We start from the raw sequence: 24065 nt of genomic DNA on the forward strand, positions 1-24065 counted from the left end.
CACACAAACAAGTGAATGCAAGGCATACTTGGTCAACCGCCATACAGGTCACACTGAGGGTGGCCGTACAAACTTTAACACTGTTACAAATATGCGTCACACTCTGAACCCACACCTAACAAGAATGACAACCACATTTAGGGAGAACATCCCCACCGTAACCCAACAGAAAAACCCAGAACCCCTTGCAGCACTAACTCTTTCGGGATGCTACAATGTTTGAAAATCGATTTTGCATGTCACTATTAAGTTATACAAGCCTTGCTCGTTCAATATTCAATGCAAAACTTGTTTGGGTCCCCTATTAAAAGGTTAATTTGTTCAACCTTGGCCCGCGGCTTTGGTCAGTTAAAAATGTTGTCCCACGCTGTATTTGAGTTTGACACCCCTGTTCTAACAGGATAAACTTTATCCCACAATGTGGACTTTCTGTGGTGGCAGTGCAGATTGTATTTACAGGAGCTTAAGTGGAAGTGGACAGACAATGAGTGGTAACACAGCCACCGCCTGCGAAGACACGCACCTGGGGATTGACTGATGTGCAACACTAAATTTACTGGAGTGAATGTGAGAATTCATATTGCTCACTAACCAATTGCACTGTAAATAACAAAAAAATCCACTAACACCCATATTGCACAAGGAAAAAAGGCACATCACAGTTAAAAAACAAACAAAAAAGAGTTACAAGGTCACCGGGTAGAAAACATCTGTGAAAGCACTTCCTGCACCATGGTCTGTGCTTCAGTGTCATGCAAGCAGTGAGATTAGACATGATGAATGTGAACATCCTTTGCTCAGCCACCTCCTCGATGTTGTCTAGTGGGCAGACTAACACACTTTAATAGGTCTGTTTCTGTACAACCATGATGTGTGGAAAAACACTTCATATTCTTATTGTGCATTATGTAAAACACAAAAGCTGAGGTTAAAAGGGGACCATGTACTACATTTAGCTAACTTTCTACTTGCAAGAGTTTTATAATAACATATTTCCTTTTAATAGAAACAGTTCAGTAAGGAGTATTAAAATCCACATACACAAGTTCTTTCAAACTGTCTTTTATTCAAAGTTACTTCGGTGAAAAGTTCTTATCGGGTTCCAATAGTAACCTGCCACACTCTGATAAGGTTGTCAGTGTAGCCAGCAAACAGGGTCTGTATAAAAACAAAACAACGGTTAAAATTCAAAAGGTGTCATTGTGTAGAACAAATTAAAAATAAAGAAATGTTTTTGCCCCTCATATTTGCAGGATTGTCTTCAGAAGACATCAGATTTTTTATGTGAATAGGTATAATCACTGGGGATGCACAAACACAGTCAGGGTTGTACACAAGAAGGTAAAAAGTACCTGTCCATCGGCAGACCAGGCCAGAGAGGTGCATTGTGGGGGCTCAGCCTTGCTGTTTGTGCTGATCACCTCCTGTCTCAGCTCGTCCACAATGATCTTGCCCTCCAGATCCTGCACACACACAAGTGTGTTGTCAGTAAATGTTGTCAATTTAGACAACAGCAGTTTGGGTTCCATGACGCTCAGAAACAGCCTCTTTATCATCAAATAATACAGTTGGCATTTGAAGTCTCATCACCGCTTTAACACAGCACAACCAATACAAAGCATGCAACAGTAAGGTTTACCCAGATCTTGATACTGGGGCCAGTGGCGGCACACAGCCAGTAACGGTTGGGGCTGAAGCAGAGGGCGTTGATGGTGTCTCCGCTGTCCAGGGTGTAGAGGTGCTTGCCCTCATTCAGGTCCCACAGCATGGCCTGACCATCCTGAAGGGAACAACAATGCTCCAATCAGCCTGGATCATCAAACAATTTACAGGCAACCTTACTGTCCAGAAAATATCAAAAAGGTGCAGGTAAAACTCAGAAACAGCCTCTTTGTCATCAATGATAAACAGACAGGCATATGAGACTCATCACAGTTGAAGGCTGCATGCTAGTAGCACAAGTCTAGTGTTCAGTTTACCTTTCCACCGGATGCACACAGGGAGCCATCAGGGGAGACGGTCACTGTGTTCAAGTAGCCAGTATGACCAATGTGGTTTGTCTTCAGCTTGCAGTTGGCAAGGTTCCACACCTGGGAGCAAAACATCATCATATGGCGGCACGTTGGTCACATCATGACAAAGTCAGCAGTACAATGTGCCCTCATATGTATAAATGTTTCATCAGTGTGACACTCTGCTAATACATGCATTAAATAATCATCGGGCATGTGGCATCACGTGCAAGTAAGGACAGACATACCTTGACCATTTTGTCCCAGCCACAAGACACAATAATGGGGTTGCTGCTGTTGGGGGAGAAGCGCACACACGACACCCACTCAGAATGGCCTTCATCCTAATAATGAACAAGAATACTTCTGACTTGACAGCGATATTTTCTTTAGGCCTACATTCAAAATGTCGCTTGGTCAATTAGCCTTTAGGAGCAAAAATTGTTTGGTACCTGAATAGTGTACTTGCAGACTCCAAGCGTGTTCCACAACTTGATAGTCTTATCGCGGGAGCCAGACACAATTTGGCGGTTATCAGCAGAGAAAGCCACGCTGAGGACATCCTTGGTGTGTCCCACAAACTGGCGAGTGGTGGCGCCACTGAGGAGAGATGACAGTTCAGAGGAATATTTAAACACACTGAGTCCAAAAGTTTTTAAATTTCATGCTTCCTCAATGTCATTAAAAATGTTAATTGAAAAATTGCCTTCAGAGTTGATACAGGATTTATGGTGAGGATCCTGGAATTAATGTTTATTTTAATTACTGTAAACGTTCCAAATTAACACCTGCTTTCAATTAGCCGCATAGTCTCCTATAGTCTCTGGTTGCATGGGAAACTTAAGTAAATAACCACCAGGATTTGTAATTAGTGGCAGGTCAAGAAAGACTGGCATTAGCAGACGTGGCTGTAGACAACCCCAATTAGTTTTTAACACAAGAAGGCACAGGCTATATTTGAAACTCATGGATATAACACGTTCTGTGCTGTAGTTTACAATAACCTCAAAGGCATTAATGTTAGTTGAATAGATTGCTCAGTATTACATTGCTCCCTTGCTGCGGTGTTGTGTAAAATGTCTGTTAATAAATCATCAAGTGGTTTCCTTTTCACTTTGTCATGTACTCTAAGATCATTAGAGATGGCTTATCACGTAATTCCATGTAACACCTTATTAAACACATTTTTGTCATTTTAAAATAAAAACTGAACCATCCCATTTTTTGGACAATAGGTCACACCAAATTAAGCACATTGCTGATGAGCGGAATTATTTTCATACAAAACGCGCACCAGATTATAGGGCATATTAAAAGGAACTTTTTCTTTTTCTACATTTAAAACACTTCCTTGTAATGGTGGTTCTTTGATCACTATCTTGCAGTGATGAATGTTTTACAGACCATCTTCCAGCCGCTTTCTCAACTTCTGTTTAGTGGGCGGTCTTATTTACATGGCTCCACTTTGACAGCGTCTTCTCTTCATCTTTGTTGTACCAGTAGTTTTAGCACTTCCATAGCAAGTCTACTGCCACATATATGTTGGACTGTACGCTACTTTATATTAGATGGCAACAGCGGAGGATGAATGCCCAACAACAAGAGGATGGAGAAAAAGAAGCTTCTTGACTACAGCTTCAGCCGTGGACACACATTTTCGGGACTTATGTAGATTGCAAACACACAACAGCAAGAACCAGGAAAAGTTTAGTTTTGCATAAAATTGCGAAACAAATGTGAGATAATGTCTCCTACTAGGTGCAGTTTTGAGATCCTTAAAAACACACACACACCATAACACCTGGATGTTGAAGCACAGTATGTCTAACAACAGTAACCGCGTTGAGCTGACAAGTCAAGTGGTGCGGCTTTGTAGATTAACAAAATTGTAAGAATTTTTTTGACGGATTTGAGTGTTGTGTAATATTCTATATTCTTAATGAAACATCACCTTAAAATTTGGGTTTTTGCTGTAAAACAAAAAGCAATATAAAGTATTTAATGTCCAGAAAAAGACAATCCGATCCTCGTTTTACCTTTATTGCCAACCTTAAGCTAACGGGCCCCATTCCAAGAAGTATTTCCTCTGTGCACACAGTCTGTCCCTGTGTTTCACTCCTAGACACAACACTACCTTATTTGAAGCCGAGCCAGTGTGTTCACAAGCCATGGGAAAAATGATCATAACACACCAACGTACACATTAACACCAGCAGGTAGTTACAGTAAAAATGTAGATATACATATATAGGTTAATATTTAATGCACAGAAAATGTGGACTCCGAAAACAACGTACTTTGATCCACGAAACAGCTCTGCGGAAACTATATGTTGCAATGGATTTGTCTGGATCGGAGGCAGAATTGTTACCTACTCAGTGGCCTAGTGGTTAGAGTGTCCGCCGTGAGATTGGTAGGTTGTGAGTTCAAACCCCGGCCAAGTCATACCAAAGATTATAAAAATGGGACTCATGACCTCCCTGCTTGGCACTCAGCATCAAGGGTTGGAGTTGAGGGTTAAATCAAAATGATTCCCGGGTGCGGCCACTGCTGCTGCCCACTGCTCCCCTTACCTCCCAGGGGCTGATCAAGGGGGATGGGTCAAATGCAGAGAATAATTTTGCCACACTAAGAGCGTGTGTGACAATCGTTGGTACTTTAACTTTAAGAATGACCACGAAGTGGGTGTACTTTAATATATCCGAGAAACCTGCATACAGCGATCTATGAAATTGAAGAGGACGCAGACGGCTTTCAAAGAGAAAGTCTGCAGCAGCGCAAAGCATGTGCCAGGCTGTTTGAAGCTCGCTATTGTTCTTTTATTTGTGGACAGAGCAACAGAAGTCTCGAAACACGAAAACGGTCTACAATAACACCAGAAATAAATGCTAGGTTTTTAAAAAACTTTAGGATAGAAATTGTGTCTAAAAAGATAGGCAAATTCCCTTGGAAAAAAAACTCAAAGTACATTGTACAATCAAAAAATAGAGCAAAACAGTATTAATGAAAATGTATGCTACTAGGGCTGTAAATTTTTTTTTAAATATTTGATTGCGTTAAATTGTTCATCGTTAACTCAGAATGAATTGCAGTATCACAGATATAATTTTTCATCATTAATAAGTGTACCCTATTTAATAGTATTTTTGTTTTAACACAATGACCGGCCAATTAATTTGCTTTAATTCAAGGTCTTTCAGACAATGCATAAACATGCTTTTCATGACAAAAAAAAAATGCCTGCAGTGCGTTGGTGTCTTGCCAGATTCCTTATTTTGTAGAAACACAGAATTTGAAATTCTGCTTTCGGAGCATTTGCATACAGAGGAGGAATTACAACATGTTGAGACACCAGTTCCACACATTAACAACACAACTTACATGATTTGATCGTCAAAAAGTTCTGGTAATGTAAAATGAGATATTTCTACTTAAATCAATGTTTCGTATACTACATACATCACAGGTACAAATTAATGGTATGCAAATCACTGCACGACTAAGTCTTAACCTTCTCTATCAATACAATGTATTATTCAGCCTGGTGTAACCGAGGACTCAAACAGAACATGTTATAAAAGCAAAATTTCCCCATATATTACTCAACTGACATACATTTCAGGTGCAAGTATCAAAGCATTGTCACAATGTAAGAATTTTTTATTTTGTCGATGTACTAAACCCAGATGTATAGCGCTTTTATTTTGAAGCAGGATAAGTGATTGCTTTGAGAGGTTGTCTTGACATAATTTGACGTTGGACCACCGCTATGGGACAGCCCGAAAGTCAAAAAGGACGCATGTGCTTTAATCGCACATTAATAAAGAGTGCTGATATTGCTGAGATAAGCGCCAGCGCCCCCCGCGACCCCGAAAGGGAATAAGCGGTAGAAATGGATATTGGAACGCAAACTTATTGCGCGGACTGCACGGTTAATACCATTTATCCTTACAAATTGAGCTTTAGGAAAACTTTTTGTGTGGCAGATAAAAAAAGAAGTGCAGCTTTATCTCATTGAACTTGGGCATTGGAATGCACAACCGTATCACCCGTGTTTGTTTTTGGCCAAACTAAGATTTCTGCAGGTATCAGCAAATCTAATGTAATGCTTTTTATTGAAAGAATTTTAATGCCCATGTCTTGCTGCAGCATCGTTAGTCAAACCAACAATTGCCTGTAAAAACAAAATTGTAAGCATTAGACAATGATGTTGAATAATTGAAGTTTACATTAACAGTGGCCAAATTAATTACTCATGTAATAATATATAATGTGTATAACCCTTTCAAACGCAATATATTTTCTATTTCAATAGTGCTTTTTAAACCATTGTGGGGTGAATAACAATAGTCTTAACTTGGTTAAAAAAAACTCATAAGATACTCTCAATCTCTGTTAGCAAATAATAAAAAACTAATATTGAACATCTTGAAGTGCACTTTTTGCTAAACAAAAATACAGTCCATTTGTTTTTTGTTGCCAAGGGCAAATTGTATGATTTTTTTAATGCCCCTGGGCATTGCATTTTTTTTTTTTCAATTGCTATTTAAGGCCTTCATTTTTTACAAAATCTGCTTGATGACTTTCAAAACTATTTAATGACCCGAAGGAAAAGCTGATGACAGAATGTGAATGGATTAGTATGCGGACAGATCTTTCATACAAGAATGTTAAAAGATTAATATGTACATATTTTTTATTTTATTTTAGTCATGTGGACGGAGATTTTCTTAACGGACCGTGAAAAATGTGCGAGGAGTCTAATCCGTTTGTGTGGACACGGCCTCAATCAGGATGGAAGAGTCTACGACAAACACAATACTAAACACGTCAAAATAGTCAAGTACATTGGAACAGTCTACAGACCTATGAGCAAGAGGGTGAAAGTACACAAGGTAAGGCAGCAGGTAGATCTTACGTGGTGAGGTCCCACAGGCGGAGGGTGCTGTCCCAGGCTCCAGACAGGGCAAACTGTCCATCCGAGGAGATGACAACATCGCTGACAAAGTGCGAGTGACCCTTCAAGGAGCGCTGAGGGATGCCATAGTTTGTTTCATCGCGGGTCAGCTTCCACATGATGATGGACTTGTCTGTAGGGAATAATCAGTTTATTTTCCACAAATTATAGTTTCAATATGTATATCCAGGGGACATTATCTTTCAAAGTAGGGCTGGGCGATACATCATACTCAATATATCATGGCGTATGTCTGTGTGCAATATAGAAAGTGACTTGATATTCGAGTATATGCTCTCACGCAGTTGCTTTTAGCTGCAGGCATTACACTGCAGGCGTTTCTCACTCTTTTGTTGTCTCTCCTCAAGAGACAAAACAAGCGCACATTCTTACATACGTGTACACCATCGCGGAGCAGAGGTAGCGGCATGGGTAACGCTAGCTGTGGTGCGAGTAGTAATACGAGAGGAAGAAGGTGCAAATCCGGTAAACGAAGAAAAAATTATATCCCGAGAAAAACAGCAGGGGATCCATCGTCTGGCAGTGGTTTGGCTTCAAGCGGGAACATGTCGAACAGACAACCGTAATTTGTCAAGTGTGGGGCAAAAGCGTTGTACAATAAGTAGCATCACCGCTAATAAGTAGTAGCATCATTTGAAAAGTCACCTGCTAGAGAATGAAGACCATTTCCACATCAACACCATATGAAAAAAATAGTCAACAAGAGGAGATAACGTCCGCAGGAACCTACCACATAGCGAAGGACATACACTATTGGATTTCCTATTATGGAGCTAATTTTTACTCGTCAGTTATTGAAATATCTTGTGTGACATCATGCACAAAAGTGCACTTTATTTGTTTTAAACTATTTTAGTGGTGTTTCTATTAAAAAAGTGCACTTTAATAGTGTTGTTGTGATATATCATCTTAGTGACATCATGCACAAAAGTGCACTTTGTTTTAGTGGCGTTTCTATAAAAAAGTGCACTTTAATAGTGTTGTTGTGATATATCATCTTAGTGACATCATGCACACAAGTGCACTATTAGCTTGTTTTAAAATGTCTCTGACAATCTTGCACTTTCTGTTTTGAAATGACATGAATGTTTGTATAATAAATACAATTTTGGTCAATTGAGTTAATTGTGATTTCCCTCTCTGCATGAAAGTTTAAAAGTAGCATATATTAATGCAGTATGAAGAAGAATGTTTTTATGTAGACACATAAAATCATCATACTGCTGAGATTACATGCATCAAGTGTTCATTCAAGGCTAAGGCGGAACATTGAAATATATAGCGTATATCGTGACATGGCCTAAAAATTTCGAGATATTGAAAAAGGCCTTTTCGCCCAGCCCTAATTCAATACTTACTTGTGCAGACATACTTAAACTTTAATTACACAAATATAGATTCACGCACTTCACTTTAGCACTCAGAGAACATTGGTTATTAATGAATTAAAATGTTGATATGTATATCCAGGGGACATTACCATTGGATGATTACTTGTACAGACACACTTAAACTTTAAATACACAAACATGGATTAACGCATTTATTTTTGTACTGAACGAACGTTGGTTATTAATGATAATGCTAGAGTTAGAGCAGTGGTTCTTAACCTCGGTTTGATCAAACCTTAGGGGTTTGGTGTTTGGGCCTCAGGGGTTCAGCGGAGGTCACCTTCATTGTCCATTTTTTTTATGGTGACTTTATATACTCTGGACCTAGACCAGTGGTTCTTAACCTGGGTTCGATCGGACCCTATGGGTTCGGTGAGTGGGCCTCAGAGGTTGGGCGGAGCCTCTGCCTCGGATGTCACTTTCATTGTCCATTTTTTTATGGTGACTTTATATACTCTGGACTTAGCCTAGTGGATCATAACCTGGGTTCGATCGAACCCTAAGGGTTCGGCCTCAGGCATTCGGCGGAGCCTCTGCCGCAGAGGTCAAGACACACCCAAGTCATTGTGTTAATAAAAACTTCTCCCTACAGAGTATTATGGATACCCCCAAACAATGTTCCCTCTAATTTTCCATATGATTTGCAGGTGTGCAATTTGTTGTGAGTTCATACACTGTGTTAGTTTTGTTCTTTGAACAAGGTGATTTTCAGGTATGGTTCATTTTGTGCCCCTGTAAAAAAAATATAACTTTGACTTGGGGCAGCATGGTGGAGGAGGGGTTAGTGCGTCTTGCCTCACAATACGAAGACCCCGAGTAGTCCTGGGTTCAATCTCTGGCTCGGAGTTTACATATTCTCCCCGTGACTATGTGGGTTCCCTCCGGGTACTCCGGCTTCCTCCCACTTCCAAAGACATGGACCTGGGGATAGGTTGATTGGCAACACTAAGTTGGCCCTAGTGCAGTGGTTCTTAACCTGGGTTCGGTGAGTCGGGCTCAGGGGTTCGGCGGAGGTCAAGACACACCCGACTCGAGTAAATAAAAACTTCTCCCTATCGGCGTATTGTGGATACGGCAACAGCAGAAGTCACACCGATTTGCAGGTTTGTAATTTGTTGTGAGTTTATTCCCTGTCTTAGTTTTGTTGTTTGAACAAGGTGATGTTCATGCACGGTTCATTTTGTGCACCAGTAAAAAAAAAACATCCTAACACTTTGGTATGGGGAACATATTCAACATTAATTAGTTATTTTCGCACATGCAAATTAGTAACATATTGGCTCTTAACTAGTCATTATTAAGTACTTATTAATGCCTTTATCGGCATAGCCTTATTATAACCCTAACCTTTACCAAATAACTCTAAATTAAGTCTGTTACTTGGAATATGTTCCCCTAGTCCAGGGGTCGGGAACCTTTTTGGCTGAGAGAGCCAAAAAGCCAAATATTTTAAAATATATTTCCGTAAGAGCCATATAATCTTTTTTTTTAACACTGAACACAACTAAACGTGCATTTTTAAGTAAGACCAACATTTGTAGAGTATAATAGGTCTCTTGTTCTTTGTAATAACATTGTTATTCTGAAGCTAACTGTGGAGGGGGCGTGGCCTGCGGGCCTGCAGTGACAGGTGCGTAGATGGCCCACTTGGGCCTTGTTATCTAATCACCCGTCGCTCTGTTATAAGCAGCAGCCAGGAGGAGAGACTGGGTTGGGGCTGGAAATAATATTGCTGGAAAGCAACTGAGAGACTTATTGAAAAATAAAACAATATTGTAACCCTGAAACAGGCTCTCATGTCGGTGCTTGGGGGTCTGAAGAACCCCCAGGAGGGCAAGCCCCACTCTAACCAATATTAAGTAAATAAATGAAATGATAAATGTGTTGTACTTGTATAGCGCTTTTCTACCTTTCAAGGTACTCAAAGCGCTTTGACACTACTTCCACATTTACCCATTCACATACTGATGGAGGGAGCTGCCATGCAAGGCGCCAACCAGCACCCATCAGGAGTAAGGGTGAAGTGTCTTGCTCAGGACACAACGGACGTGACGAGGTTGGTAATAGGTGGGATTTGAACCAGGGACCCTTGGGTTGCACACGGCCACTCTCCCACTGCGCCACGCCGTCCCTAAGTAAATAACTTCTTACCATTAACGCAACTTCTTGAACAGGTGCGGTAGAAAACTAATGGATGGATTAAAAATGCATGAGAATGTTTTATATTTTGAACATTATTTGTAACTGTGGTTACAAGTGGAATTATTCATTACTTATCGTGTTAAGCAACGTCAGCTCAGATTTATCCGAGAGCCAGATGCAGTCATCAAAAGAGCCACAGGTTCCCTACCCCTGCCCTAGTGTCCAAAAAACTTTAAATTAAGTCTTTGTTACTTAGAAAATGTTCCCCATACTTAAGTGTTACCAAAAACATATAACTTTGTCTTGAATTTTAAAAAATTAAACATCTTATTTTTCACTAAAGAAGGGTTCGGTGAATGCACATATAAAACTGGTGGGGTTCGGTACCTCCAACAAGGTTGAGAACCTCTGCCCTAGTGTGTGTGAATGTTGTCTGTGTAGACCTTGTGGGAGGGCAAGCCCCACTCTAACCAATAATAAATAAATAACTTCTTACCATTAACGCAACTTCTTGAACAGGTGCGGTAGAAAACTAATGGATGGATTAAAAATGCATGAGAATGTTTTATATTTTGAACATTATTTGTAACTGTGGTTACAAGTGGAATTATTCATTACTTATCGTGTTAAGCAACGTCAGCTCAGATTTATCCGAGAGCCAGATGCAGTCATCAAAAGAGCCATAGGTTCCCTACCCCTGCCCTAGTGTCCAAAAAACTTTAAATTAAGTCTTTGTTCCTTAGAAAATGTTCCCCATACTTAAGTGTTACCAAAAACATATAACTTTGTCTTGAATTTAAATAAATTAAACATCTTATTTTTCACTAAAGAAGGGTTCGGTAAACTAGCATGTAAAACTGGTGGGGTTCGGTACCTCCAACAAGGTTGAGAACCTCTGCCGTAGTGTGTGTGAATGTTGTCTATCTGTGTTGGCCCTGTGATGAGGTGGCGACTTGTCCAGGGTGTACACAGCATCATGTTAGACCCGCTCGACATCCATTGCTTTCCTCCTCTCCAAGGTTCTCAGTCATCATTGTCACCGACGTCCCACTGGGTGTGAGTTTTCCTTGCCCTTATGTGGGCCTACCGAGGATGTCGTAGTGGTTTGTGCAGCCCTTTGAGACACTAGTGATTTAGGGCTATATAAGTAAACATTGATTGATTGAGTGTACGCCGGCCTTCCGCCCGATTGTAGCTGAGATAGGCACCAGCGCCCCCCGTGACCACAAAGGGAATAAGCGGTAGGAAATGGATGGATGGAACTTTGACTTGAATTTGAAAAAAATATATATATTTTTTTCCACTGAAGAAGGGTTCGGTGAGTACGCATATGAGCCTGGTGGGGTTCGGTATCTCCAACAAGGTAAGAACCACTGGGTCAGAGCTAACGTTAGCTTATGAGAACCACGGCTATTATTGGTTCATTCTGGCCAGAATGAGTTCCTAGGCAATAAGTTATGAAGAATGTATTTCTTTTAGAGTATGTTTATTAATCATTCACAATAGCACTGGCGTTTATTTTCCATTACAACCAACTAGCTGGCTGACTTAATGCTAGCACAGCCATGTTGGCGAAGCGGGCGGGAGGAACCTCACCTCGGGACGCCGACAGAATCATGTCGGGATATTGAGGCGTCGTGGCGATCTGCGTGACCCATCCACTGTGCCCCTTGAGGGTCCCCCTCACTGTCATCTGCTCGGTCATTTTGGCGTTGTTCGGTGAAGCCTTCGACAAGGATGGATTCGGATTATGAGAAGTCCAAATGTTACCTACGTCCTCATCGCATCTGGGCACAGAGGAAAAGGAAGTAGGAACCCGGATGGAAAAACTATGAGGGGTGAACAGCCAGCAAAGGATTCTGGGAAATAGGGCCGCAACGTGCGCAGTTTGAAGCAGCGCCACGCAGGCATCTGGCGGTACTGCAGCAAACAAAATATATTGTTGAAAGTTTGGAAGTTTTTTTTTTTCTTTCAAAATAAAATACAAAATCTAGTCATTTAAAAACAATTATTTTATTTTATTTTTAATTAAATCAACATAAAAACACAAGATTCACTTACAATTAGTGCACCAACCCATAAAAACTCGCTTTTTCATGACAAAAAAAAAAGAAAAAAAAGATAGCGCTACCATTCTTTTACAGGCATGACGGCGCACGAAGTGATGTTGCTGGTTTTAGGAGCAAAGGAGCATGTTTGGAAATGCACACGAATGCAGTACTTACAAGCAGAAACAGTGTGTAGAAAAGGGAGAATGACGGGATTGTGGCTTAAAAACTAACGATAAAGTTGAAACTATAACACTGAAGCGCTTTAAAACATGGCTAGCTAGCTATCGGCTAACGTCCATCCGCAGTGTTTTAGCTACTTCTAAATCAAAAATTCTTGTTTCCACGGCAACAAATAAAGCACGTTTTTTACAAGTATCATCCCTGCAGGACGAGGGCTAGCTAAACATGCTTCACTACACACTGTAGAACAGGGGAGTCCAAAGTGCGGCTTGTGAGTCATTTTTAACGCCCCTAAGCACATTCTAAAAATATGATGAAAAAAATAAAAAACAGAAAAAGTGTTATAAAAGAGTAAAGAGGTGAAACGTGACAAGAAAATGTTGCATTGTTTACTGTAATAACACAAAGCTTGTTTTTATTCTAAAGAAGGGCCTAATAAGAACAAACAAAAAACATAAACAACAATAAAAGTTATAATTGACAGATGGATCTGAAGTTGATCTCAAGACGATTGTGATTAAAGTAAACAGTAAAAAAAAAAAAAGTTTCTTATTTTTAAGGTTTTACTACTTACGTATAAAATACTACACGGTCTAGCTCCATCCTATCTTGCCGATTGTATTGTACCATATGTCCCGGCAAGAAATCTGCCTTCAAAAGACTCCGGCTTATTAGTGATTCCCAAAGCCCAAAGAAAGTCTGCGGGCTATAGAGCGTTTTCCGTTCGGGCTCCAGTACTCTGGAATGCCCTCCCGGTAACAGTTCGAGATGCTACCTCAGTAGAAGCATTTAAGTCTCACCTTAAAACTCATCTGTATACTCTAGCCTTTAAATAGACCTCCTTTTTAGACCAGTTGATCTGCCGCTTCTTTTCTTTTTTCTTCTTTGTCCCCCCCTCCCTTGTGGACGGGGTCCGGTCCAGAGTCGAGACCCAGGATGGACCGCTCGTCGGGACCCAGGATGGACCGCTCGCCTGTGTATCGGTTGGGGACATCTCTACGCTGCTGATCCGCCTCCGCTTGGGATGGTTTCCTGTGGACGGGACTCTCGCTGCTGTCTTGGATCCGCTTTGGACTGGACTCTCGCGAGTGTGTTGGATCCATTATGGATTGAACTTTCACAGTATCATGTTAGACCCGCTCGACATCCATTGCTTTCGGTCCCCTAGAGGGGGGTGAGGGGGGGGGAAGTTTGCCCACATCTGAGGTCCTCTCCAAGGTTTCTCATAGTCAGCATTGTCACTGGCGTCCCACTGGATGTGAATTCTCCCTGCCCACTGGGTGTGAGTTTTCCTTGCCCTTTTGTGGGTTCTTCCGAGGATGTTGTAGTCGTAATGATTTGTGCAGTCCTTTGAGACATTTGTGATTTGGGGCTGTATAAATAAACATTGATTGATTGATTGATAATGAGTAGGACCCTTTTGGATCCCCAATAATTTTAGTGCAATTTTTTTTATGTCATTGCTAAAAAAAAATAACAAATTGAAATCAATGGTGTTATATGTTGACATTTTTAAGGCTCCAATTATTCTATAATCTCAAATATTCCACTTTAAACATCTATTGGGGGAAACTATTGCATATTTTGTGTTTTTTTCCCCATAACAAAACAGGGTTTTCTTTGACAAAAAGGGCATACAACTTAAATCTTTAAAAACGTTATATTGACAGACAGACTTGAGATCTAGAGATTTAAACCTTCAATAACAATAATACAAAATAATGACACATTTTAAATATTTTTTTGACCATAATCCTTTGGGGTCCCTGGGATCAAGCCTGAGTGGAGGCATATTCTTATTTTTACACATATATTGTATTGGTTTTTGAAATAAAAACATATCAAAATGGCCCCCGCTTGCTTTGATTTTTCAGTGGCGGCCCTCAGTGGAAAAAGTTCGGACACCCCTGTTGTAGGAGGATACGATCGCTCACAGCTAATAGGAAGCTAGCGCTCCTCAATGTAAACAAAAGGGTGAGTCTCTACACAGATATTGATTGTATCTTTGATTGATTGATTGAGACTTTTATTAATAGATTGCACAGTACAGTACATATTCTGTACAATTGACATTACTTAATAAGAATATCTTCGAATATCTGCTATCTGCAGTTGAGAGATGTTTCATGAGAGCAGAGTGTGATTCATTGATTGAGTGAAACAGTACAGTACATATTCCGTACAATTGACCACTAAATGCTAACACCCCAATAAGTTTGTCAACTTGTTTAAGTCGGGGTCCACGTTAAACAATTCATGGTTACTGTACTGTCTAGTTCAGGGGTGCCCACACTTTTTCTGCAGGCGAGCTACTTTTCAATTGACCAACTCGAGGGGATCTACCTCATTTATATATATCATTTATATTTATTTATTTATTTATGAAAGAGACATTTTTGTAAACAAGTTAAATGTGTTTAATGATAATACAAGCATGTGTAACACATATAGATGTCTTTCTTTCACAAAGACAAGAATATAAGTTGGTGTATTACCTGATTCTGATGACTTGCATTGATTGGAATCAGACAGTAATGATGATAACGCCCACATTTTCAAATGGAGGAGAAAAAAAGTTGTCCTTTCTGTACAATACCACATGAAAGTGGTTGGTTTTTGGCATCTAATTCATCCAGCTTCCATACACTTTACAAGAAAAACATTGGCGGCAAATTCCGTAGCTTGCTTGATTGACATTCACGGCACCCGAGGGTCTTGTGAGATGACGCTGGCTGCTGCCAGTTCATTATTATGAAAAAATGACAGAGAGGAAGGCGAGAAACACTTTTTATTTCAACAGACTTCCGCGCCGTCCCTTCCGTCAAAACTCTAAAGGCCGACTGCACATTTCCTATCTTCACAATAAAAGCCCTGCTTCATGCTGCCTGCGCTAACAAAATAAGAGTCTCGGAAAGCTGTGTGTGGAATTTTGAGGACAACAATGAACTGATCCATTTTTGAATGAGGCTGTAATATAAAATGTGGAAAAAGTGAAGCGCTGTGAATACTTTGTGTAAAGAGTTCAAGCAGATGTTAATGTTATTAAAGCTATTTTAGCTATTGTGTAACTCGTGTAAACTCATTTTAACATCTTAAAAATAACACTTCTATGCCAAAGTGGATCTGAGCTGAGAAATGATCATAACGTTGCAAAGAACTCCATGAATTTGTCATGGAAATGAGTTGACACGTACTGTTTATCACACACAAAAAAGCATAGAAATCAGTTTATTTCAATCTGCATGTAAAATTGACCAAATTACACACATATTCAAACAATAATTACAAAAATAGCTTAATTCTTTTACAAACAAATACACAAGCAAACGTTCTCCCAAAGTCAAGCTAATACTGTGATATTATGTTATTGGTTACAACACCAAACAATCCAGGCGTTGTGCCACAATTAGCAACTCTAATAAGCCTTCAAAGTGATGTCATCTGCAAAAAGAAATAAAATGATAACTGACAGATATCCACACTGGCTACCAATCAAGCCTTTGATTCACCCATAAAGCACTTCAACCATTCTCATGATTCTCAACTCATCTCGTGCTGAGAGTACAGAAAACTTGTTTCTGGTACAATTATGCAAATAAATGTTTATGTACAAATACACACACAACTTGCATGCAAGGAAAAAAAAATAACAGGGGTCTTCTTATGAGAAGTTGCTTTCGAGTAAACCCTCGTTTATCGCAGTTATTTGGTTTCGGACTTGACCATTAATGAAAATCCGCAAAGTAGGAATTATTAATTCAAATAATAAAACATTCTAAATAAAAATTGTAATATTATGAGAGACCTCTAGACATGGATTAACACCTACTTAGTCACTGCCACACTGTAAAGCAGTGGTCCCCAAACTTATTGACTCGGGGGCCGCATTGGGTTATATATATATATTGTTGCGTTTGGACCAGATGTTCCTCGAAGGGAATTTATCATACTGGTCAATCCAAAGTTCTTTTGATGGCACATAAACTGAGTTTAAATGATCACTCAGAACAGAATAGGTATTTTGCAATTTATTCCAAAGCTTTGGAGGGACCAACCTAAAAACAACACATTCAAATCGCGTCACCAAGTTGATCTGAAAACATTACGGAAGCGCTGTGATCTTCAATATGTCCCTCGCCCCCACCCTCTAGAACGAATACGCATGTCTATTGTTCTCCTTAGCTGGAGACAGGATGAGATAGGAAAAAGCAGTATCTCTCCTCCTCACATTCCTCAAGCCAAGGTTAACTTGCAGTGTACAATGGACATGAGATTAAAAAATAGATAGAGTACAAATGGAAAACACTAGTTATTTCAAATATGACTATAGAAATATATATATATATATATATATACATATACATATATATATATATATATATATATATACATATATATATATATATATATATATATATATATATATATATATATATATATACACAAATGCAGCTGAGATAGGCTCCAGTTCCCCCCGTGACTGAAAAATGCATTTTTAGACAATATGATTTGCCTGAGCGGTGAGTAAACACAGAGTAACAAGCAGTAAAAAATGGATTAAGAAGGACAGATTTTTAAAAATAATTAACAATAATTGTTTATATTTTTTTTAGACTTGGGACTTTCCGCGGGCCGGATTTTGGATACTGTGGGGCCGGATCCGGCCGTAGTTTGGGGACCTCTGCTGTAAAGGCTGGCCTGAGGCTAAGCCAATCGGAGGCCACGATACTGAACAGCATGTCTGATTGGTTGGGTCTCATCTAGTGGGAAATCCTACTATAGCAATAATATAATTTTTTTATTTTGATGCTTGTGAATGCTTAATTTAGTCCAAAAATATATAATATACCCCCAAAAATAAAATAAAAAATCTACGACGTGACAAGGGTCGATTGTTGTGATTACTGATCCTAGTTATTATTAATTAAGAAAAAAAATACAACAAATGAATAAACAAAAAAGGCCTTTCCAAGACAGTGCGTTGACTGAAAATGTACTTATAAACAAATTGCAGTGACTGCTGCACACGTTGTTATTCCCCAATAATTTGGAGCTGGCATTATGATTAGTTCCTTAACAAAATGTAAAGCAAATTTCTCAATTTAGCCCCAATCTTTATACTGTGCAATCATCCCCGTATGACTGTGCACGTACATTATGTCTAACCGGCATAGTGCCAGCAACTTGAGGGTTGCAGGTTCAATTCCCGCTTCCGCCATCCTAGTCACTGCCGTTGTGTCCTTGGGCAAGACACTTTACCCACCTGCTCCCAGTGCCACCCACACTGCTTTAAATGTAACTTAGATATCGGGTTTCACTATGTAAAAGCGCCTTGAGTCACTAGAGAAAAGCGCTATATAAATATAATTCACTTCACTTCAAAACCTTGCAAAAGTTGTATAGTCCAGCTTTAGAAAGCTAAACGTTTAATATCCTGTAAATGTGATGCAAAGACCAAAACACACCAATAAAAGTTCTTGAACCTGACACATTAGTGAAGTGAATTATATTTATATAGCGCTTTTCTCTAGTGACTCAAAGCGCTTTACATAGTGAAACCCAATATCTAAGTGACATTTAAAGCAGTGTGGGTGGCACTGGGAGCAGGTGGGTAAAGTGTCTTGCCCAAGGACACAACGGCAGTGACTAGGATGGCGGAAGCGGGAATCGAACCTGCAACCCTTTGAGTTGCTGGCACGGCCACTCTACCAACCGAGCTATGCCGCCCAGAAGGCACACAGGCATCGATGTAACATTTAACCAGCTTTAAAAACAGTTACATTCCAAGCAATTAAACCAAATGTCATACTTTAGTCGGTTGTTTCTAATATTAATTAAAAACTATTATACAAATAACACACAGCAACAACACGGGGAAAAAAAACAGGGATGAAAATATCATCATTAATCAAACTAATTACAGGTGAGAAATGGCAGCTTTTAAGGCAAACAAGTACTGAAAAATAACATGTGGAACTACTTGGGTATTTATAAAAACGCTAATAAAAACATTAAAATATGTATTTTTTTTACATTCAGTTTTTTTGCATGTGGTATCGTAGATAACTTTTATTAACCTACTCATGTACAGTCGGGAAAAGAACATAATGTCATGGCTGTCTTAGGTTTCTAATAATTTCTACAACTGTTTTGTGATAGAGTGACTGGAGCACATACTTGTTGGTCACAAAAACGCATTCATGAAGTTTGCTTCTTTTATGAATTTATTATGGTTCTCCTGAAAATGTGAGCAAATCTGCTGCATCAAAAGTATACGTACAGTAAGGTTAATATTTGCTCACATGTCCTTTGGCAAGTTTCACTGCAATAAGGCGTTTTTTGTTTGAATTTTTGACCACCCTTCTTGACAAAATTGGTGCAAATGTGTGGGTTTTCTGACATGGACTTGTTTCTTCAGCATTGTCCAAAGTCAGGACTTTGGGAAGGCCATTCTAAAACCTTAATTCTAGACTGATTTAACCATTCCTTTACCACTTTTGATGTGTGTTATGGGTCATTGTCCGGTTGGAACTGCTTTACTAAGTTTACAAAGTACAAAAAAGAAGAATCATGATAAACAATCTGAATTTATTTCATCCATCCATCCTTTCATTCTTAAAATAATATTATCTCATCATATGAAATACAACTTACTTCACCAATCATTGTTTATTTTTATTGGGATTAATTATGGAGTATATTGTGAATAAATTAAGAACAGGAAGTGGAAAAAAGCTTTAGCAACTGTTATGTAAAAGAAAAGGGGTAGGATTAAATAAGCTCTGCTTCCTCCGACACCTTTTCGAAACTGGAAATTGTGATGTATCATGTTGTATGTTTGCATCTTCCAAATAAACTCAAACTCTACGGCGCCCAAGACTCAACCCTTCGGGCTGATAATTGTAGGTTGTCCTGAACAATTTGGAGGTAATCCTCCTTTTTCACAGTCCCATTTACTCTCTGTAAAGCACCAGTTCCATTGGCAGCAGAACAGGCCCCGAGCATAATACTACCACCACCATGCTTGACGGTAGGTATGGTGTTCCTGGGCTCAAAGGCCTCCTCCAAACATATTGCTGGGTATTGTGGCCAAACAGCTAAATTTTTCTTTCATCTGACATCACATGGATAAAGATAAGATCTTCTGGACAAAAAATCTGTGGTCAACTTGTGGATGTCGACCAAAAGCGCCTTATTGCAGTGAAACTTGCCAAGGGAAATGTAAGCAAATATTAACATTGCTGTATGTATACTTTTGACCCAGCAGATTTGCTCACATTTTCAGTAGACCCATAATAAATTCATAAAAGAACCAAACTTCATGAATGTTTATTTTGTGACAAACAAGTATGTGCTCCAATCACTCTATCACAAACAATAAGAGATGTACAAATGATTGGAAACTCAAGACAGCCATGTTCTTTACAAGTGTATGTCAACTTTTGAGGTGGGGCGTGGTTTGGTGGTACCGGGGGTGTATATTGTAGCGTCCCGGAATAGTTAGTGCTGCAAGGGGTTCTGGGTATTTGTTCTGTTGTGTTTATGTTGTGTTACGGTGCGGATGTTCTGCCGAAATGTGTTTGTCATTCTTGTTTGGTGTGGGTTCACAGTGTGGCGCTTATTTTTTTTTACCAGCGTTAAAGTTGTTTTGTAAGACCACCCTCAGTGTGACCTGTATGGCTGTTGACCTTAAGTGTGTGCATAAATATTGGCTGCGCCGACACGATGTTAGTATGTAGGTAAAGCGGACGTAGAGGACACTCAAGGCAGTGCCTTTAAGGCACGCCCCTATATTGTTGACTGGGTAGAAATCGGGAGAAATTTTAGAGAATGGTTGCCCCGGGAGATTTTCGGGAGGGGGCACTGAAATTCAGGAGTCTCCCAGAAAAATCGGGAGGGTTGGCAAGTATGACCTACTTTGAGACAAGAGCTATCGTGATGCATGCCTGGTTACCATGAATTGATTAACGTGGACCAAGTTGAAAAACTTTTTGGGGTGTTACCATTTAGTGGTCAATTGTACGGAATACGTACTGTACTGTGCAATCTACTAATAAAAGTTTTAATCAGTCAATCAATCAATAAATGGCTATACAAAACTTAAGTAAAACTGAACTGGCTGCAAAGTAAACAAAAACAGAATGCTGGACGACAGCAAAGACTTACTGTGGAGCAGAGACGGCGTCCACAAAGTACATCCGTACATGACCGGACAGTCAACAACAAAATAGGAGCGCAAGACAGGAACTAAAAAATCTACACACAGAAAAACAGGAAAAAAACTCGTAATAAGTCGGGGCGTGATGTGACAGGTGATGACAGTACACCTACTTCATACTTGCCAACCTTGAGACCTCCGAATTTGGGAGATGAGGGGCGTTGAGATGGGCGGAGTTTGGTGGTACCGGGGGTGTATATTGTAGCTTTCTGGAAGAGTCAGTGCTGCAAGGGGTTCTGGGTATTTGTTCTGTTGTGTTTATGTTGTGTTACGGTGCGGATGTTCTCCCGAAATGTGTTTGTCATTCTTGTTTGGTGTGGGTTCACAGTGTGGCGCATATTTGTAACAGTGTTAAAGTTGTTTATACGGCCACCCTCAGTGTGACCTGTATGGCTGTTGACCAAGTATGCGTTGCATTCGTTTAAGCATGTGCATAAATGCCGCACACAATGTATGGCTGCGCCGACACGATGTTAGTATGTAGGTAAAAAGGACGTGACGACAGGTTGTAGAAGACGCTCAAGGGCGCCCATATTGGTGACTTGGTGGAAATCGGGAGAAATTTGGGAGAATGGTTGCTACGGGAGATTTTAGGGGCACTGAAATTCGAGAGTCTCCCGGAAAAATCGGGACAGTTGGCAAGTATGACATACTTTGAGACAAGAGCTATCGTGATGGATGCCTGGTTACCATGAATTGATTAATGTGGACCCCGACTTAAACAAGTTGAAAAACTTTTTCGGGTGTTACCATTTAGTGGTCAAAATGTACGGAATATGTACTGTACTGTATAATCTACTATCAAAAGTTTCAATCAATCGATCAATCGATGGCTATACAAAACTAAAGTAAAACTAAACGGGCTGCAAAGTAAACAAAAACAGAATGCTGGACGACAGCAAAGACTTACTGTGGAGCAGAGACGGCGTCCACAAAGTACATCCGTACATGACCGGACAGTCAACAATAAAATAGGAGCGCAAGAAAGGAACTAAAAAACTACACACGGGAAAACAGGAAAAAAACTCATAATATATAAGTCAGGGCGTGATGTGACAGGTGGTGACAGTACACCTACTTTGAGACAAGAGCTATATTGATGCATGGTTAGTTATGGTTTAAATTCATATCCAACAATGGCGAGAATGACTTTTTACTGTCAATATCAGCTGATGAGTTTAATTTTTTAAAATATTTTCTGCTGGTGGTGTGCCTGGAGATTTTTTTCAATGAACAAAATGTGTCTGGGCTCAGAAAAGGTTGAAAAACACTGCAATAAGTAGACGCGCGATGTGGAAACGTACCACACAGACGCTCAGGTTTAGCATGAAAACTGCGACGGCAATGCATAGGAATGCTAAATGTAACTGGCCTAAAAACACACATTTCTACTGCAACATGAACAAAAAAAAAAAAAACAGTGGAAAGCCTGCAAAAGAAGGCCAATTTTTTTCCAAAAACAGCCATACGTTATATCTAGGTGAGTAATTCGAAGATATCCAAGCGTAATACTGCATGTGCTGTCAACCCTTCCTTAGGCGCCGTCAACCCACATCATAAGCCGCAGCTTCCGGGGGAGGGGGCGGGGTTTATTGGTAGAAGCGGGATTTGTCAACCCCCGATCCTGGAGAGTTTCCATCCGGGGAGACTTGAAGTGCGCGTTGTGCTCCATCGAAGTGTTCCTCCTGGCCCGAGCAGAACCCCCTCAAGGGTGAACGAGACGCTTGCGTTTAAGCTTCTGCCTCGCCATCTCCTCCTTTCAGAAAACAGAGAGGGAGAAGAGAGTGACCCGCGCTCCTCCATCGGTCCGCGGCTGGGAGAGAGAGAGCCCTGATCCCAGCATCCATGCATCCCTCAGCCAGCCTTTGTTAGTCACGGCCCTGAAACTGCACCTGCTCCAAACGTCCAGTTCGGTTTCTCCAAGCACAACATGGATCTCTGGAGTTCTTAGTAATACTGCTGAGGTGTCCATGTTTCAATATATTATATCACAAAAAAAAGAAGTCTATTTTAGATGAAAAGGTGGGTTGATAATCAGTTGCAATATACACCGTATCAATATGTACAGATTCCATGCTGCTGGTTAGTCATCACTGCAAAAAGAGGAGGATAAAGGAGATACAGCATTAGTGGCTTAGTAATGAACCAAATAGGAGCCATTTGCATTGAACGAAGACACAGGTGTCAAACTCAAGGCCCCGGGAGCCGGATCTGGCCCGCCACATCAATGGGAAACATTAATAAAATACTTCATTTTTTCTTACAAAATATATTTCGATTATGACTTCCTTATCTTAATTATTGTGTTGAAATCTGGGGAAACAATTACAAATCAAACATCAACTCTATATTCTTACTTCAAAAGAAAGCGATTAGAATTGTAAATTATACGAATTCTCATGACCATACCAATGCTCTGTTCATTATATTAAAAACATTAAAACCGCACGACCTTGTTGACCTCAATACTACTATCGTGGCTTTCAAAGCTCATAACCACATGCTGCCTGGGTGTTTACAAGTGAGATTTAAACTAGGGATGCACCGATTAATCGCTAACCGAATATATTCGGCCGAATATGGCAAAAAAAGCCGCATTCGGCCTTCGGTGGAATGAGTTAAAAACAAGGCCGAATAGTGGCGTGTGACGCAATTTTTTGACGCGGTGACGCAATCAACCAACGTGCAGTGACGTTGGGATATGTTGTGTACCTGTATAAGTGTATGAGGTTACAAGCACACACTTATTGAGATTTAGTGGGGCCTCTGTTTACATTATTAGCCTGTTGTGTAGGCTACCTGTATAAGTGTATGAGGTTACATGCACACACTTATTGAGATTTACTTGAGCCTTCTGTTTACATTATTAGCCTGTTGTGTAGGCTACCTGTATAAGTGTATGAGGTTACAAGCACACACTTAATTGAGATTTACTTGAGCCTTCTGTTTACATTATTAGCATATCTACTGTGGCTAAGCAGACTTTTGCCAAAAGGACAATCATTCATTTGTTGTGGGTTTATCCACTTTAATGCACTTTATTTTTTTTTGGAATGCATGTTTTGTTTGAAGGCCTAATATAAATGAAAAACT

General features: G+C 40.0%; 2 protein-coding genes across 2 annotated transcripts in view; both read right to left on the reverse strand.

The window, feature by feature from the left end:
* Positions 1–1046: 1046 nt before the first annotated feature.
* rack1 (receptor for activated C kinase 1) lies at positions 1047–12339 on the reverse strand. The gene is made up of 8 exons (XM_061902083.1): positions 12120–12339; positions 6931–7102; positions 2465–2612; positions 2261–2356; positions 1980–2090; positions 1640–1780; positions 1353–1463; positions 1047–1158 (listed from the first exon to the last, which is right to left on the reverse strand). Exons 1-8 carry the CDS (start codon positions 12226–12228, stop codon positions 1093–1095), a joined length of 954 nt encoding a protein of 317 aa, XP_061758067.1. The 5' UTR covers positions 12229–12339; the 3' UTR covers positions 1047–1092.
* Positions 12340–15964: 3625 nt separating this feature from the next.
* The window catches only part of LOC133553636 (collagen alpha-1(XXIII) chain-like), a 409393-nt gene continuing 401292 nt past the window's right edge, over positions 15965–24065 (reverse strand). Inside the window, 1 exon segment of the mRNA XM_061902087.1 lies at positions 15965–22728. Coding sequence (XP_061758071.1) covers positions 22678–22728 — 51 coding nt within the window. The 3' untranslated portion in view covers positions 15965–22677.

Source organism: Nerophis ophidion, linkage group LG05 (genome assembly GCF_033978795.1).
Source record: "Nerophis ophidion isolate RoL-2023_Sa linkage group LG05, RoL_Noph_v1.0, whole genome shotgun sequence".
NCBI classification, from domain to species: Eukaryota; Metazoa; Chordata; class Actinopteri; order Syngnathiformes; family Syngnathidae; genus Nerophis; species Nerophis ophidion.